We start from the raw sequence: 14,510 nt of genomic DNA, 5'->3' as shown, positions 1-14,510 counted from the left end.
TACATCCCAGACTGTTGGCCTCGAGAGTGGCCTGGTGGGACCCAGGCTTGGCTGAGGCTGGGGAGGGACTGGCAGCCTGGCGCCTCCAGCAGGTGTCTGCCCAGACCCAGTGAGTACTCAGTACTAATTGAGTTGGGTCCAGCATTGTTCATTGTACTGTAGTGTTCCTCCTAAAAGGGCCATTGTGACCTCCTGTGAGGTAGAACCAGGAAGTCCTATAGTTTATCCAGGAGAATTGGTGAACCTCTGTCTATCAAGCAGAAGCTTTGTAACCCCTCTTATTTCCCCTTTTGCCTTGGTTGCCAGGAAGCTTGGTGTTAAACGCCAATCTCATGCTTGGTTTGTGATGTATTCCCTACATTATTCTGATTTCGTCCTTGGTTCTCTTTTAACCTTCACGTACCTCTACGTGTTGTAATTCTCAAGAAGAGTTATGAGAAAGGCAAAGGAGCCAGGCGTGGTAGCGCACAACTTTAATCCCAGCACTTGGAAGGCAGAGGCAGGCAGTTCGAGGCCAGTCTGGTTTATATAGCAAGTTCCAGGCCAGTTGGGGCTATAGGGAGACCCTGTCTCAAAAGACCAAAAAAAAGTGAAGAAAGGAGATATGATGTGATATAAAAGTGTTGTGGTCAGGACCTCCTGGGCCCACTTACCCCTTCCCTGCTGTTCACCTGTCCCCAGTTCCTGCTTCAATGGCGGCACCTGCGTGGACGGCATCAACTCCTTCACCTGTCTTTGTCCTCCCGGCTTCACTGGCAGCTATTGCCAATACAACGTCAACGAGTGTGACTCACGGCCATGTCTGCACGGCGGCACCTGCCAGGACAGCTACGGCACCTACAAGTGCACCTGCCCACAGGGCTACACTGGCCTCAACTGCCAGGTGAGTCAAGGCTGCAGGGATGGAAGTCTGCTGTCCAGTGCCTGGCCCTGGGCTGTGCTACACGGTGGTCTGGGGGGTCAGGGACATAGGCAGATAGGGCTCCCGTGTGTCATCACAGGCTTATGGGGCCAGGGAGGAGCTGTGTCCTCTGGGAAAATGGCAGGGCCGGTGCTTATGAGGGAGATGCTGGAGTGCCAGGTGCTTCTGTGGAGCATGTCACGCATGCCGCGTCAGAAGCAGCCTGGGTACGGTGCTAACGTCTGAGGAAGGACGTTCGAGGGAAGGCTGCAGGTGGCCGGGTTTGCTGATGGCCTTGGTGGAATGCCAGGCAGTCATAGGTCTCAGCCCCCAGGCTGCTCCGAACCCCGTGAGGTCCCTTTTTCTAGGGTGGAGGTTACAGCCCACTGTGTCCTGGAGTTCTTAGATGACATCCTCTCTGAGCTGCCTATGGGGGCGTGGCAGGAGGGCACCCCAGTCAGAGCTGGCCAGGGGTGATTCCAGGAGGGCGCCCCAGTTGGAGCTGCCAGGAAGTGAGGCCGACCCCTGCCTGTCCCTAGAACCTCGTGCGCTGGTGCGACTCCTCTCCCTGCAAGAATGACGGCAGATGCTGGCAGACCAACACTCAGTACCACTGTGAGTGCCGCGGTGGCTGGACCGGCTTCAACTGCGACGTGCTCAGCGTGTCCTGTGAGGTGGCTGCGCAAAAGCGAGGTAGGGCCCGTGTGTCCTCGACCCGACCCAGGCCTAGGATGCCCAAGTGCCCACCAGATCATGAGGGAATGACCGAAGAGCCCTGGCCTCAGCTCCCTCCCGCCCTGTCCCCACAGGCATCGACGTCACCCTCCTGTGCCGGCATGGAGGGCTCTGTGTGGACGAGGATGACAAACATCACTGCCACTGCCAGGCGGGCTACACGGGCAGCTACTGTGAGGAGGAGGTGGACGAGTGCTCACCCAACCCCTGCCAGAACGGAGCCACCTGCACTGACTACCTAGGCGGCTATTCCTGCAAGGTTCGGGTCATCCTGGGGTGGGGGGTGGGAGGGAGGGGTGGTAATGGCACAAGTGTCATTGCACCAGGCATTGAGGTCGTAGCTGGTGCAACATGGCAGACTGACCGCAGTGTCCCCCAGGGCAAGGTGGCACATACCTGTGCAGGACCCTGTCCTACTGGGGAAGACTGCCTGGAGGAGGAGGAACATGCCAAGCAGTGGCCTGTGACACCCGTCACCTAGATAGTGTTAGGTTCCTGACATTTGCCCTGAGGCTTCACCTCTGCCCTGTGGGTCCAGGCCTTGTCCTCTCCTCGACTCTGGCATTGACTCAGCTTAACAAGGCCTAGCCTGGTGGCTAGAGCCTCCTTCCAGGACTGCTGGTATAGGCCTCAGTGTGGATGAGGGCCTGGACAGCAGGTGGGGGACGTGGCACCACGGCCCCAGCTGAGCGCCAGCCTGTGCCACCTCTGCAGTGTGTGGCTGGCTACCATGGATCCAACTGCTCTGAGGAGATCAATGAGTGCCTGTCCCAGCCCTGCCAGAACGGGGGCACCTGCATCGACCTGACCAACACCTACAAGTGCTCCTGCCCCCGGGGCACCCAGGGTAAGGCTGCCCCCAACGCCCACCCCTTGGAAGGGCCGATTGGCCATGGCCAGGGGAAGGCAGACAAGTCAGGCACACTGGGGCTGTCCCGAGGCAGCCTGTAACCAGCTTACCAAGGGTGATGCAGAACTGACAAGAGAGCAGGAGTCCTGGCAGGGAAGATGGGGCTCTCCTGGTGCTGCACCTCCTTTCCTGGGCATGGCATGGTCCCAGTTCTGGCCCCTGGGCCCCACAGGACAGAGTGGGCCTGGGAGTAGCCAGTATCAGCCCCTGATGGGGGTCTGTGGTCACCCTGCAGGTGTGCACTGTGAAATCAACGTGGATGACTGCCATCCCCCCCTTGACCCTGCCTCTCGGAGCCCCAAGTGCTTCAACAATGGCACCTGCGTGGACCAGGTGGGTGGCTACAGCTGCACCTGCCCACCGGGTTTTGTAGGAGAGCGGTGCGAAGGTGACGTCAACGAGTGTCTCTCCAACCCCTGTGACCCCCGAGGCACTCAGAACTGCGTGCAGCGCATCAACGACTTCCACTGCGAGTGCCGAGCTGGCCATACCGGTGTGTGTCTCAGGCTGGTGGGGCCGGGGGGGTGTCAGCAATGGGCCGCCTCCTTACTCTCTTCTCACACAGGGCGCCGCTGTGAGTCTGTCATCAATGGCTGCAGAGGCAAACCATGCAAGAATGGGGGTGTCTGCGCCGTGGCATCCAACACCGCCCGAGGATTCATCTGCAGGTGCCCTGCGGTAGGTTTTCCCAGCTCTGTGCAGCTGTTAGAGCCCCAGATCTGAGGGTGGTGGGACCCCTTGACTCTCACCATGGGTGGGCCTGTCCCCTGCCCACCCCAGACCAGGTCAGCCTGGAAGCTTTGGGCAGAGGTCAGGGACTAAGCCCCAGGCCTCCTTATCCTCTTTCCTCTAGTTGATTCAAAAACATTGGAGCCACGTTTAGTGGAGCATGCAAAGACCTTATTTCACACGAGCAAATTGAGGGCTGGAGAGATAGCTAAGCAGTTAAGAGCCCTGGCAGCTCTTGCAGAGGACCCAGGTTCAGTTCTCAGCACCCATATGGCAGCTTAACAACTCCAGTTCCAGGGATCTGATGCCCTCTTCTGGCCTCCAAAGGCATTGCACACATGCAGTGCACTTACATGTAGATAAACCATTCATACAATTCATACACATAATAAAAATAAATTTTAAAAAGAACAACAAAAAAGCAAAAGTGCCAGGTGTGGTGGCGCACACCTTTAATCCCAGCACTCAGGAGGCAGAGGCAGGTGGATCTCTGGGAGTTCAAGGCCAGCCTGGTCTACGTAGCAAGTTCCAGGACAGCTGGGGCTACAGGGAGACCCTGTCTCAAAAACACCAAAAAGAAAAAAGCAGAAATTTTTTTTTTCCTCAACCAGGCATGGGGGTACATGTCTTTAATCTCAGCATCTGGAGGCAAAGGCAGGCGGATCTCTATGAGATCTGGGCCAGCCTGGTCTACACAGTACTAGGCCAGCCAGGAAGACCCTGTCTCAAAAAGACCAAAAAAAGGGTCTGGAAAGATGGCTCAGCTGTTAAGAGCACTGACTGTTCTTGTAGAAGACCCAGGTTCAAATCCCAGTGTCTACATAGCAGCTAACAACCGTTTGTAACTCCATTTCCAGGGGATTCGACACCCTCATCTGTTCTCTGCGGGTACTACACAACATGGGTGCACTCGTACACATGCAGGCATAACTCTCACACCCTTTTTTTTTTTTTTTTTTTGGTCTTTTTTGAGTCAGGGTCTCTCTGTAGCTCCAGCTGACCTAGAACTCACTATGTAGACCAGGCTGGCCTCAAACTCACAGAGATCGCCTGCCTCTGCCTCCCAAGTACTGGGATTAAAGGCGTGCGTCATCACACCTGGCATACACACATGTTTTTTTAAAAGACCAAAAAAATAAAAATAAAGTTCTTTTTCCAGATGTGCTGTCGGGAATCCAGGTCTTCACACGTGCTAGGCAAATGATCTGCCACTGAGCTTTCTAAATAGATGTTCATTTTAGAGCAGTTTGAGGTTTACATGAGAATTAATAGGACCAGCTCCCTGCCCTGCCTGCCTTTTCCTGTGGTTACCACCTTGCATGGAAGGTGTTGGGGGCGACACATTCAGAACCAACACCCAAACATCACAGGCTAGTACGCAGTTTGCTCTGGGTGTTGACGCTCTGGCTTTGGGCACAAAAGTAATCACATAGCCATTACCAATGTCACCCTGGAGTTTCATGGCCCTAAAAACTCGCAGGGCCCCACCCACTCGTCCCTCCCTCTACCTCTGAGCTCCTGGCAACCCTGACCTCCCTATGAAGAGGATGTTTCAAGGGTGTTGATACTGGCGAAAGGCCACAGGCACCTATCCTAGGTGGGGAAGCTATGACCAGTCCTGGGCTGGGGTGCGTGATGTCCAGGAACCTGACCCCGTCCCCATGTGCTGCCCTCCCTTTACCACAGGGCTTCGAGGGCGCCACATGTGAAAACGACGCCCGTACTTGTGGCAGCCTACGCTGCCTCAATGGTGGCACATGCATCTCGGGCCCACGCAGCCCCACCTGCCTGTGCCTGGGCCCCTTCACAGGCCCCGAGTGCCAGTTCCCAGCGAGTAGCCCCTGCGTGGGTGGCAACCCATGCTACAACCAGGGCACCTGCGAGCCCACCTCCGAGAGCCCTTTCTACCGCTGCCTGTGCCCTGCCAAGTTCAACGGGTTGCTGTGCCACATCCTGGACTACAGCTTCACTGGCGGTGCTGGGCGTGACATCCCCCCACCACAGATTGAAGAGGCCTGCGAGCTGCCCGAGTGCCAGGAGGACGCGGGCAACAAGCTCTGCAGCCTGCAGTGCAACAACCATGCATGTGGCTGGGACGGCGGTGACTGCTCGCTCAACTTCAACGACCCCTGGAAGAACTGTACGCAGTCCCTGCAGTGCTGGAAATACTTCAGCGACGGCCGCTGCGACAGCCAGTGTAACACGGCTGGCTGCCTCTTCGACGGCTTCGACTGCCAGCGCACAGAGGGCCAGTGCAAGTAAGGACAGCTGGCCTTGGGGTCCCCAGGCTCATCGGACAGCTGGGGGAGGAAGGTCCAAACTAAATACTGGGATTGTGAGGCCAGTGTCTCCTCCTTGCCCAGCAGGGCATTCAAATACATTCCCTAGGGCTGCTCCCGTCAGAGTGGGGGTGCGCCCCTGGCTGGATAGAGGTGGTATGAGGCCCCCAGAAGGTCCCAGGCCAGGGTGGGCCTGAGTGTGTACTGCACCCCACAGCCCCCTGTATGACCAGTACTGCAAGGACCACTTCAGCGACGGCCACTGTGACCAGGGATGTAACAGCGCTGAGTGTGAGTGGGACGGGCTGGACTGCGCAGAGCACGTGCCAGAGCGGCTGGCAGCCGGCACGCTGGTGGTGGTGGTGCTGCTGCCACCTGAGCAGCTGCGCAACAACTCCTTCCACTTCCTGCGTGAGCTCAGCCACGTGCTGCACACCAACGTGGTCTTCAAGCGTGATGCCCAAGGCCAACAGATGATCTTTCCCTACTACGGCCATGAGGAGGAACTTCGAAAGCACCCTATCAAGCGCTCTGCAGCGGGCTGGGCCTCACCCAGCTCCCTGCTCAGCCAGGCCACTTCTTCGGTGCTCCCAGGCTCCAGTGGTGGGCGCCAGCGCAGGGAGCTGGACCCCATGGAGATCCGTGGGTGAGTAGGCCTCCAGCTTGTGTTGCTGTGGGCTGTTTCGCATCGCCTCGCTGGACCACCAGCTCAGTCCTTACGGCGGCCCCAGGAAAGCAGTACTAACCCTACTTTATAGTAAAGAAGTCAGGTTCCAGGAGGACCTGGGATGGTCCGACATCCCCTGTCCCTGGCAGGCTTGGCCCTTTGTCCAGTATGTGGTTTTGAGGTCCTGCTCTGCATTGTGTCATTCAAGCCTCCAGAGTCTCCCCTGGGGCTAAGTCCAGTATGTGGTTTTGAGGTCCTGCTCTGCATTGTGTCATTCAAGCTTCCAGAGTCTCCCCTGGGGCTAAGTCCACCCTAGACCAAGCCTGAAACTTAGAATCTGCAGCCTCCGTACCCAGACTTCAGGGACTGCAGAGGGACTCGTGGCCTGGCCTTGAAGGCTGAGGAGCCGAGGAGGGCAGTGGGAAGGCACAAACGGGAGTTCCCAGCGGGAGTTCCCAGATGCTGCAGGGAGCTGCCTGGGGGTCGGCAGAGAAGCGCTGGCCAGGCCCAGTCTCTCACCCCCTCTACGCCCTGCATTTGGAGGTCTGGGAGCCTTCCACCTGTTCCTCCTTGACCCTGACCAGCCGAGCCACTGAGCTTCTGGGTGGTGCACCTTGGTGTGTCTTGACCCCAGAGGTTCCTTGGCTGTGATTTCAACAGGAAAGGGCAGAAGTGTGTCATCACCCAGAGGCTGTCTTAGAATCCTGTGGGGGCGAGGCCAGCTCCTGGGAGTGGGTCTCAGGGCTGGTGTGTCTCAGCTCCCTAGTGTTCTGAGCCTGCCTCAGGGTACTCTAGGGAGTCCCGAGGGATAATCCCCAAGTGGGTCACTGTACCTGTATCCTTGTACGTTTGTGAGGCAGCGGGCATGGCTCCCAAGGAGGTCCTGGTCTGCTGCGGACGCTCTGTCCTGAGATGGAGAAAAAGTGAGCTGTGGACCCTAAGGGCAGTGTCTGCTGAGCACTGGGGCTACAGGGGGACTGTCCAGCCGCAGGGCTGTTGCGGTCAGACCCACTGTCTGCATCAGATGGTAGCATGGAGGGCAGAGCTGGTGCACAGGCAGCGTGCCGGGGCAGGTGCTGGGGAAGGAAGTGTCCGACCCCAGTGTGACCCTCATGTCCCCAGATCCATCGTCTACCTGGAGATCGACAACCGACAGTGTGTACAGTCGTCTTCGCAGTGTTTCCAGAGTGCCACCGATGTGGCCGCCTTCCTGGGGGCACTTGCCTCCCTTGGCAGCCTCAACATCCCCTACAAGATTGAAGCCGTGAAGAGTGAGTAGCCCCCCCCCCCCCCGGAGCCTTCTCCAGAGCCTTCTCCTTCGGCTTGGGTGGAGAGGGGGTCTGCATGGGAGGGGCTCAGCCCGCCTGTGCCCTGAGGGTTCTGACTGCTTGTGCCAGGTGCCATCCAGAGCTCAGGAAGTGCTTTTCTGGAATTTTCTGGATGGCATGCCCTCCCTCCTGGTAGTGACAGCCCCATAGGTGGAGCTGCCCCCTCTAAGGCGTAGGCGAGCCAGGAAGTGTGGGGGAGGATTTTCCTACTCCTTCCCCTGATTTTTCTTTGTTGGATATTATTTCAAAATCATTACAGTTTTTTTTTTTTTAAAGAGAGAGGGAGAAATAAAGAATTGATCGGTGTCATGTGAAGTGTTGAAGTTTGTATCTTGAAAATCCCCCTAAATCCTTTGTCTTAACAGCTCAATGCGAGCGCAGCGATTTGAAGTTCGTTAATCCCCCTCCCCGAAAGGGGAGAAGTGAGTGCCGTCTCCAGACAGATCGGCTGGTGCAGGAGAGAATTTAGCAATAGTTTGCAATTCTGATTAATCGCGTAGAAAATGACCTTATTTTGGGGGGCGGGATGGAGGAGAGTGGGTGAAGAGGCGCCCGGCCGTGGAGCCAGTCTGCCGCCCCCCACCCCTGGCCACCGGCCCGCCACATCGTCACGCCTGACTTGGGGTTCTTGCCTGCCGCCCTTACCCACAGGTGAAACGGTGGAGCCACCGCTGCCCCCGCAGCTGCACCTCATGTACGTGGCCGCCGCCGCTTTCGTGCTGCTCTTCTTTGTGGGCTGCGGGGTGCTGCTGTCCCGCAAGCGCAGGCGGCAGCATGGCCAGCTCTGGTTCCCTGAGGGCTTCAAGGTGTCGGAAGCCAGCAAGAAAAAGCGGCGAGAGCCCCTGGGTGAGGACTCTGTTGGCCTCAAGTGAGTAGACAGTGTTCCTGCCTGGGGTGGCTGTGGGGGGCGGCAGGGCCTAGGTGGGCTCCGCGCCGCAGGGCAGGTTCGGCTCGGGGGGCTGGCTCCGGCCGGCCCATCCCCATCCTCACCCTGAGCTCATCTGTGGCAGTGGATACCCATATAAGCTGTGGCTGCAGGGCATTTTCTGAGGAACCTGCTCAGTCCCCCCTTCCACCTCCTCACTCAGGCCCCTGAAGAATGCCTCAGATGGTGCCCTGATGGACGACCAGAACGAATGGGGAGACGAAGTCCTGGAGACCAAGAAGTTCCGGGTGAGTCGGTGGGCATCTCCCTCCTGGGTCCCCAGTCATGTGGCTTTCGCTCATTCCCTCTGTCCAAACTCAGTTTGAGGAGTCAGTGGTTCTCCCCGACCTGGATGATCAGACTGACCACCGGCAGTGGACCCAGCAGCACCTGGACGCCGCCGACCTGCGCATGTCTGCCATGGCCCCAACACCTCCCCAGGGCGAGGTAGACGCAGACTGCATGGATGTCAATGTCCGAGGACCAGGTAAGGCCACCTGACCCCCCCCCACTCACAATTCAACAGGACTTCGCAGTGCTCCCCCTCCAGCCAATGCTCTGGACTCCTACTGCCCCCCAAAGTTCACATCCTCCTGAAATGCTGCTCTGCAACACTTCAAAGTGTTTTCTTTTTTCTTTGTGATTTTGAGACAAGATTTCACACTGTAGCCCAGGATGGCCTTGAACTCAGTCCGTTGTCCAGACTGGCCCTAAATGTGACTCTTGTGTCTTAGCCTCTGAAGTGAAGGAATTTCGGGTGTGGTTACTGTGAAAAAAAATTTCAATATTTATTTATTCTGGAGGAGAAAGGTCAGAAGACAGCTTGCAGGAGTTGGTTCTCTCCATTAACATATAGGTCCTAGGGAACAAACTCAGATTGTCAGGCTTGACAGCAAGCACCTTTTACCCACTGAGTCATCTGCTGGCCCAGAATTGACTTTTTTTTAATATTTAATATTTTATTTTTATGTGTATGAGTGTGTTGTTTGCATGTATGTGTTGTGTGATGCCCATGGAGGTCAGAAGAGAGCATGGAATTCTTCCTGGAACTGGAGTTATGGACAGTTGTTAGCTGCCATGTGGGTGCTGGGAATCGAACCCGGGTCCTCTGCAAGAGCAGTCAGTGCTCTTAACTGCTGAGCCATCTCTCCAGCCCCCCCAGTATTGACTCTTTAAGTACACTTTTCATATTTTTTTCTTGGGTAGGTCTCTGGCGAGATCTTGGAAAGATTAGGAAGCAAAGCTGGAGGGGTCTCTATTACCTACTGGCAAGCTGGCAGTTTGCCCAAAGCTGTCCTTGAGGTGACTTCCACGGCCCCCAGCATGGGCTGGGAGGCATGTGTGTCCACACCACTGCCCCTTGAACTGAGGACTGTGCCACGGTAGTGGCTGGTGGCTGACCCTTCTGGGCTGACTTCCCCGCCCAGCACCCATCTCTGCCCTCTCCACAGATGGCTTCACACCCCTCATGATCGCCTCATGCAGTGGAGGGGGCCTGGAAACCGCCAACAGTGAAGAGGAAGAAGATGCACCTGCCGTCATTTCCGACTTCATCTATCAAGGCGCCAGCCTTCACAACCAGACAGATCGCACCGGGGAGACTGCCCTACACCTGGCCGCCCGCTACTCTCGCTCTGATGCCGCCAAGCGCTTGCTGGAGGCCAGTGCAGACGCCAACATCCAGGACAACATGGGTCGCACCCCGCTGCATGCAGCTGTTTCTGCCGATGCTCAGGGTGTCTTCCAGGTAGGTGGTGCTGCCTCCTTGGGGCCACCAGCCTGATCCAGGGCAATGGTCCAGATGACAGGGTCCCTAAGAGCTCTGAGTCCAAGGTGGCCAAGGTAGTTGGCACCCTGACACTGGAACTGAAGGAAGCCCAGGCTGGAGAGGACAGCAAGCGAAAAGCTGGATGAGGTGTCCTGAGGGGCCTATAGGGTGAGGCGGGACCTCCTCACCCCCCAACCAAGACCTCCAGTCTTAGGGTCGTGGCCCAGCTTGACATTCTAGGCTTTGCATCCTGGTCCCAACCCATTTAGCTGTGATGCAGGTGTAGCCCAGGGCAGCAGGAAAAGGGCTTTGGAGCCTGCTGTTTGTGGCCTGAAAACCTTTCTCTGGGCTTTGCCCAGGAGCCTGCAGCCAGCCAGGATGGATATAGGGATTTAGATGCCTGGGTCTCCAGAGACTGTCCCCGGTGGCTGTTCCTTCAGCTTGCTAGTCAGTGACCCTGCTATCAGGCCTCATCCTCTAAGCCACCCTGGAGCAGGCTCTATTGGGGCACAGAACAGGCATCAGAAAGCTTGGCATTTAATACTTTCTTAATACTTAACATTCTGCGGAAGAAATTAAACCAGACATGTAATCCCAGCACTCCAGAATCCAGGGTAGGACTGTGAATGCAAGGCTAGCCTGGTCTATGTAGGTCTCAAAACAGCAAAAAGAAGGGAAAAGAAAAAGAAAAGCAAAAAGATTTGAGATCAGCTGTAAGTCTCTGGGTGCAGATCCTGCGGGTGCCTGGTGTGCAGCTGTCTACACGGCCTGCTATGCTCAGATTTGTGGCACTCTGCAGACGCTGGGGCAGTGCCACAGGCCCTCACCCAGGTCACCATCCCGCCCTTCCCGCCTGTGACCCAGGCAGGGTAGTATGTTAAAGGCCTGGAGAGATCCAGGGCAGCTCAGCAGTTCTAAGTTGGGCAGAGCTCCAAGAGGGGGTTCCCATCCGGTGACCCCGCCTGTTTCCTCATGTCAAGTAGGAGCTTGGCTCCTCTGACATGGACATGGCTTCCATACATGAGGATACATGTGGTCATGTGGGCCCCCACTGTCACCTGGCCCATCTTACACATGGAGTGCAGCTCTTTAGTGTCCCATCTTGCTGAATGCGATCTGTCCCATTCAGACCCCACAAGGGACTTATTTGAGTCATGGGGGTAGCTGGGTCCAGTCCAGGCATTGACTCTTAGGAGATACTGGCTTGTGTTTGGGTCACTCCCGCCTGAGTCCATCCCCGCCTTTCAGATCTTGCTTCGGAACCGAGCCACAGACCTGGATGCCCGCATGCATGACGGCACGACACCACTAATCTTGGCTGCGCGCTTGGCTGTGGAGGGCATGCTGGAGGACCTCATCAACTCACATGCTGACGTCAATGCCGTGGATGATCTAGGTATGCCCAGGCTCCAGCTCAGCTGCTGGGGACGCCCACTGCTGCCTGGTCGACCCCGACCCACTCTCTTACCTGCTTGCTTTCTTTGTAGGCAAATCAGCCTTGCACTGGGCAGCGGCTGTGAACAACGTGGACGCTGCGGTGGTTCTCTTGAAGAACGGAGCCAACAAGGACATGCAGAACAACAAGGTGAGCGGAGGGGCCATCTTAGCCACAGGGGGCTGGTAGGGACTCCAGTGCACATATATCTGGAACATAGCTAGCTCTGGCCCCTTGCAAGTGTGGGGGGCTGGAGACTGGAACAGCAGATGATAAGATAGCACCGTGCTCATTCAGGAGCTGGCTCATGTCACTGTTACCTGGACCTTGCCTTCTGTCTCTTCCTATCCCGGGGGAAGGGTGACCCCAGTAAATCTAGATTGACCAGGATGCTGGGGTGGTACCTCTGTCTTTTGAGGTCTATAAATATGAAGAACAGCCCCTGGCCTGGTCCACCACTCCCCCTCCCCCGGGAACTGGGCTGGGCTTTCCCACCTTGCCACCTCTTGTTCCTGTGTCTCTGTGTCTCTAGATCTGGGTATTGATTCATGTCTGTGGTTGGCACCTCTGGGCGCATGGGGTTAGAAGTGCAGTTTCTGCCTCCCTTACCAAACTCCACTGCAGACTGGAAAATGTAGTAGGTGCCAAAGGGGCGCTGTTGGACCCAGGGTCTCCACAGTCCAGGGAGGGCCAGGAATTATGAGAGTCAGAGCCTAGTAGATTGAGTTCTAGGCCCACAGGGAGGTATATGGCATGTCTGCTGGGCAGAGCAGACCTGGAAGGAACAGATGCCAGGGTCACTGGTGATCACCCTTCTGGACAGGAAGCTCCTTCTCTGTATCCACTGACATGCTTTAAGTGTTTCCTGAGCCCCCAAATTGCACTTGCATTTTGGGAGAGAATAAAGGAACTGCAGTCCGTTAGGTTTTTGGCAGTGTCCAACCCCACAGAAGGTAAGCCCTATGGATTTAACGTGCAGGGTCCCACAGCCCTCTCTTGAGAGTATGAAGTGATATGTGTAAGGCTTTTTAAAACAGACTCGGGGCCTGGCCAGGTGTGGTGGCACGCACCTGTAATCCTAGCATTGGGAAGCTGAGACAGGAGGAGTGTGAGCTCCAAAGTAGTTTGGGCAACATAGGGAGATGCCATCTGAGATCACCTGCCCTCAGGACTAGTAGGATTCTTGGGACCAGGTGGGTCTCTAGACCCTCCTCCCCACCACCCATAGTGAGTGACTCACCAGGTCCCTACACCAGGCCCAGTCCCCTCACCTGCCCCCTGTGCATGTACAGGAAGAGACTCCTCTGTTCCTGGCCGCCCGTGAGGGAAGCTACGAGACTGCCAAGGTGCTGCTGGACCACTTTGCCAACCGGGACATCACGGACCACATGGACCGCCTGCCGAGGGACATCGCGCAGGAACGCATGCACCATGATATCGTGCGCCTGCTGGACGAGTACAACCTGGTGCGCAGTCCCCAGCTGCATGGCACCGCCCTGGGCGGCACACCCACCTTGTCTCCCACTCTCTGCTCGCCCAATGGCTACCTGGGCAACCTCAAGTCTGCTGCACAGGGCAAGAAGGCCCGCAAGCCCAGCACCAAAGGGCCGGCCTGCGGCAGCAAGGACGCTAAAGACCTCAAGGCCCGGAGGAAGAAGTCCCAGGACAGCAAAGGCTGCCTGTTGGACAGTTCGAGCATGCTGTCACCAGTAGACTCTCTCGAGTCACCCCACGGCTATCTGTCAGACGTGGCCTCACCGCCCCTCCTGCCCTCCCCATTCCATCAGTCCCCAACCATGCCTCTTGGCCACCTGCCTGGCATGCCCGACACCCACCTGAGCATCAGCCATCTGAATGTGGCTGCCAAACCAGAGATGGCAGCATTGGGTGGGGGCGGCCGGCTGGCTTTTGAGCCTGGCCCCCCGCGCCTCTCCCACTTGCCTGTAGCCTCTAGTGCCAGCACGGTGCTGGGCGCCAGTGGAGCAGGGGCTGTGAATTTTACCGTGGGTGCGCCTACCAGCTTGAATGGCCAGTGCGAGTGGCTTTCCCGGCTGCAGAACGGCATGGTCCCGAACCAGTACAACCCTCTGCGGGGAAGCGTGACACCGGGCACGCTGAGCACACAGGCACCTGGCCTCCAGCATGGTATGATGGGTCCGCTGCACAGCGGCCTCTCTACCAATACCCTGTCCCCGATGATCTACCAGGGCCTGCCCAACACACGGCTGGCCACCCAGCCACACCTGGTGCAGACCCAGCAGGTGCAACCACAGACTTTGCAAATACAGCCTCAGAACCTGCAGCCACCATCGCAGCCACACCTCACCGTGAGCTCCGCAGCTAATGGGCACCTGGGCCGGAGCTTCCTGGGTGGGGAGCCCAGCCAAGCGGACGTGCAGCCCCTGGGCCCCAGCAGCCTGCCTGTGCACACCATCTTGCCCCAGGAGAGCCAGGCCCTGCCCACATCACTGCCATCCTCGCTGGTCCCACCCATGACCACTGCCCAGTTCCTGACCCCACCATCCCAGCACAGCTGTTCCTCTTCACCTGTGGACAACACCCCCAGCCACCAGCTGCAGGTGCCCGAGCACCCCTTCCTTACCCCATCTCCAGAGTCCCCGGATCAGTGGTCCAGCTCCTCCCCACATTCCAACCTCTCTGATTGGTCCGAGGGCATCTCCAGCCCGCCCACCAGCATGCAGTCCCAGATTTCACACATTCCTGATGCCTTCAAGTAAACATCAGGCTGTGGACCCCAGCTTCCATTCCCAAGCCCTGCTGGGTGGTGTTTCCAGTGCTCCGGGATGTTGGGGTGACCAAAGGAGCCTTTTTT

The 14,510-nt window shown here is 57.3% G+C and overlaps 1 protein-coding gene across 1 annotated transcript in view; it reads left to right on the top strand.

The window, feature by feature from the left end:
• Positions 1 to 14,510, top strand: part of Notch1 (notch receptor 1) — a 47,370-nt gene extending 32,860 nt beyond the window's left edge. The window contains exons 19-34 of the mRNA XM_008841967.2: positions 682 to 883; positions 1,441 to 1,594; positions 1,711 to 1,895; positions 2,351 to 2,483; positions 2,782 to 3,039; positions 3,112 to 3,224; positions 4,962 to 5,533; positions 5,772 to 6,200; positions 7,344 to 7,492; positions 8,201 to 8,417; positions 8,638 to 8,722; positions 8,796 to 8,961; positions 9,926 to 10,221; positions 11,491 to 11,638; positions 11,730 to 11,827; positions 12,970 to 14,510. Coding sequence (XP_008840189.1) covers positions 682 to 883; positions 1,441 to 1,594; positions 1,711 to 1,895; positions 2,351 to 2,483; positions 2,782 to 3,039; positions 3,112 to 3,224; positions 4,962 to 5,533; positions 5,772 to 6,200; positions 7,344 to 7,492; positions 8,201 to 8,417; positions 8,638 to 8,722; positions 8,796 to 8,961; positions 9,926 to 10,221; positions 11,491 to 11,638; positions 11,730 to 11,827; positions 12,970 to 14,415 — 4,651 coding nt within the window. The 3' untranslated portion in view covers positions 14,416 to 14,510. The remainder of the gene's footprint in view (positions 1 to 681; positions 884 to 1,440; positions 1,595 to 1,710; positions 1,896 to 2,350; positions 2,484 to 2,781; positions 3,040 to 3,111; positions 3,225 to 4,961; positions 5,534 to 5,771; positions 6,201 to 7,343; positions 7,493 to 8,200; positions 8,418 to 8,637; positions 8,723 to 8,795; positions 8,962 to 9,925; positions 10,222 to 11,490; positions 11,639 to 11,729; positions 11,828 to 12,969) is intronic.

Source organism: Nannospalax galili, unplaced genomic scaffold, assembly GCF_000622305.1.
Source record: "Nannospalax galili isolate Female #2095 unplaced genomic scaffold, S.galili_v1.0 scaffold1421, whole genome shotgun sequence".
Taxonomy (NCBI): Eukaryota; Metazoa; Chordata; class Mammalia; order Rodentia; family Spalacidae; genus Nannospalax; species Nannospalax galili.
The sequence above is the reverse complement of the archived record's forward strand: the minus strand, read 5'-3'. Positions and strand labels throughout refer to the sequence as shown.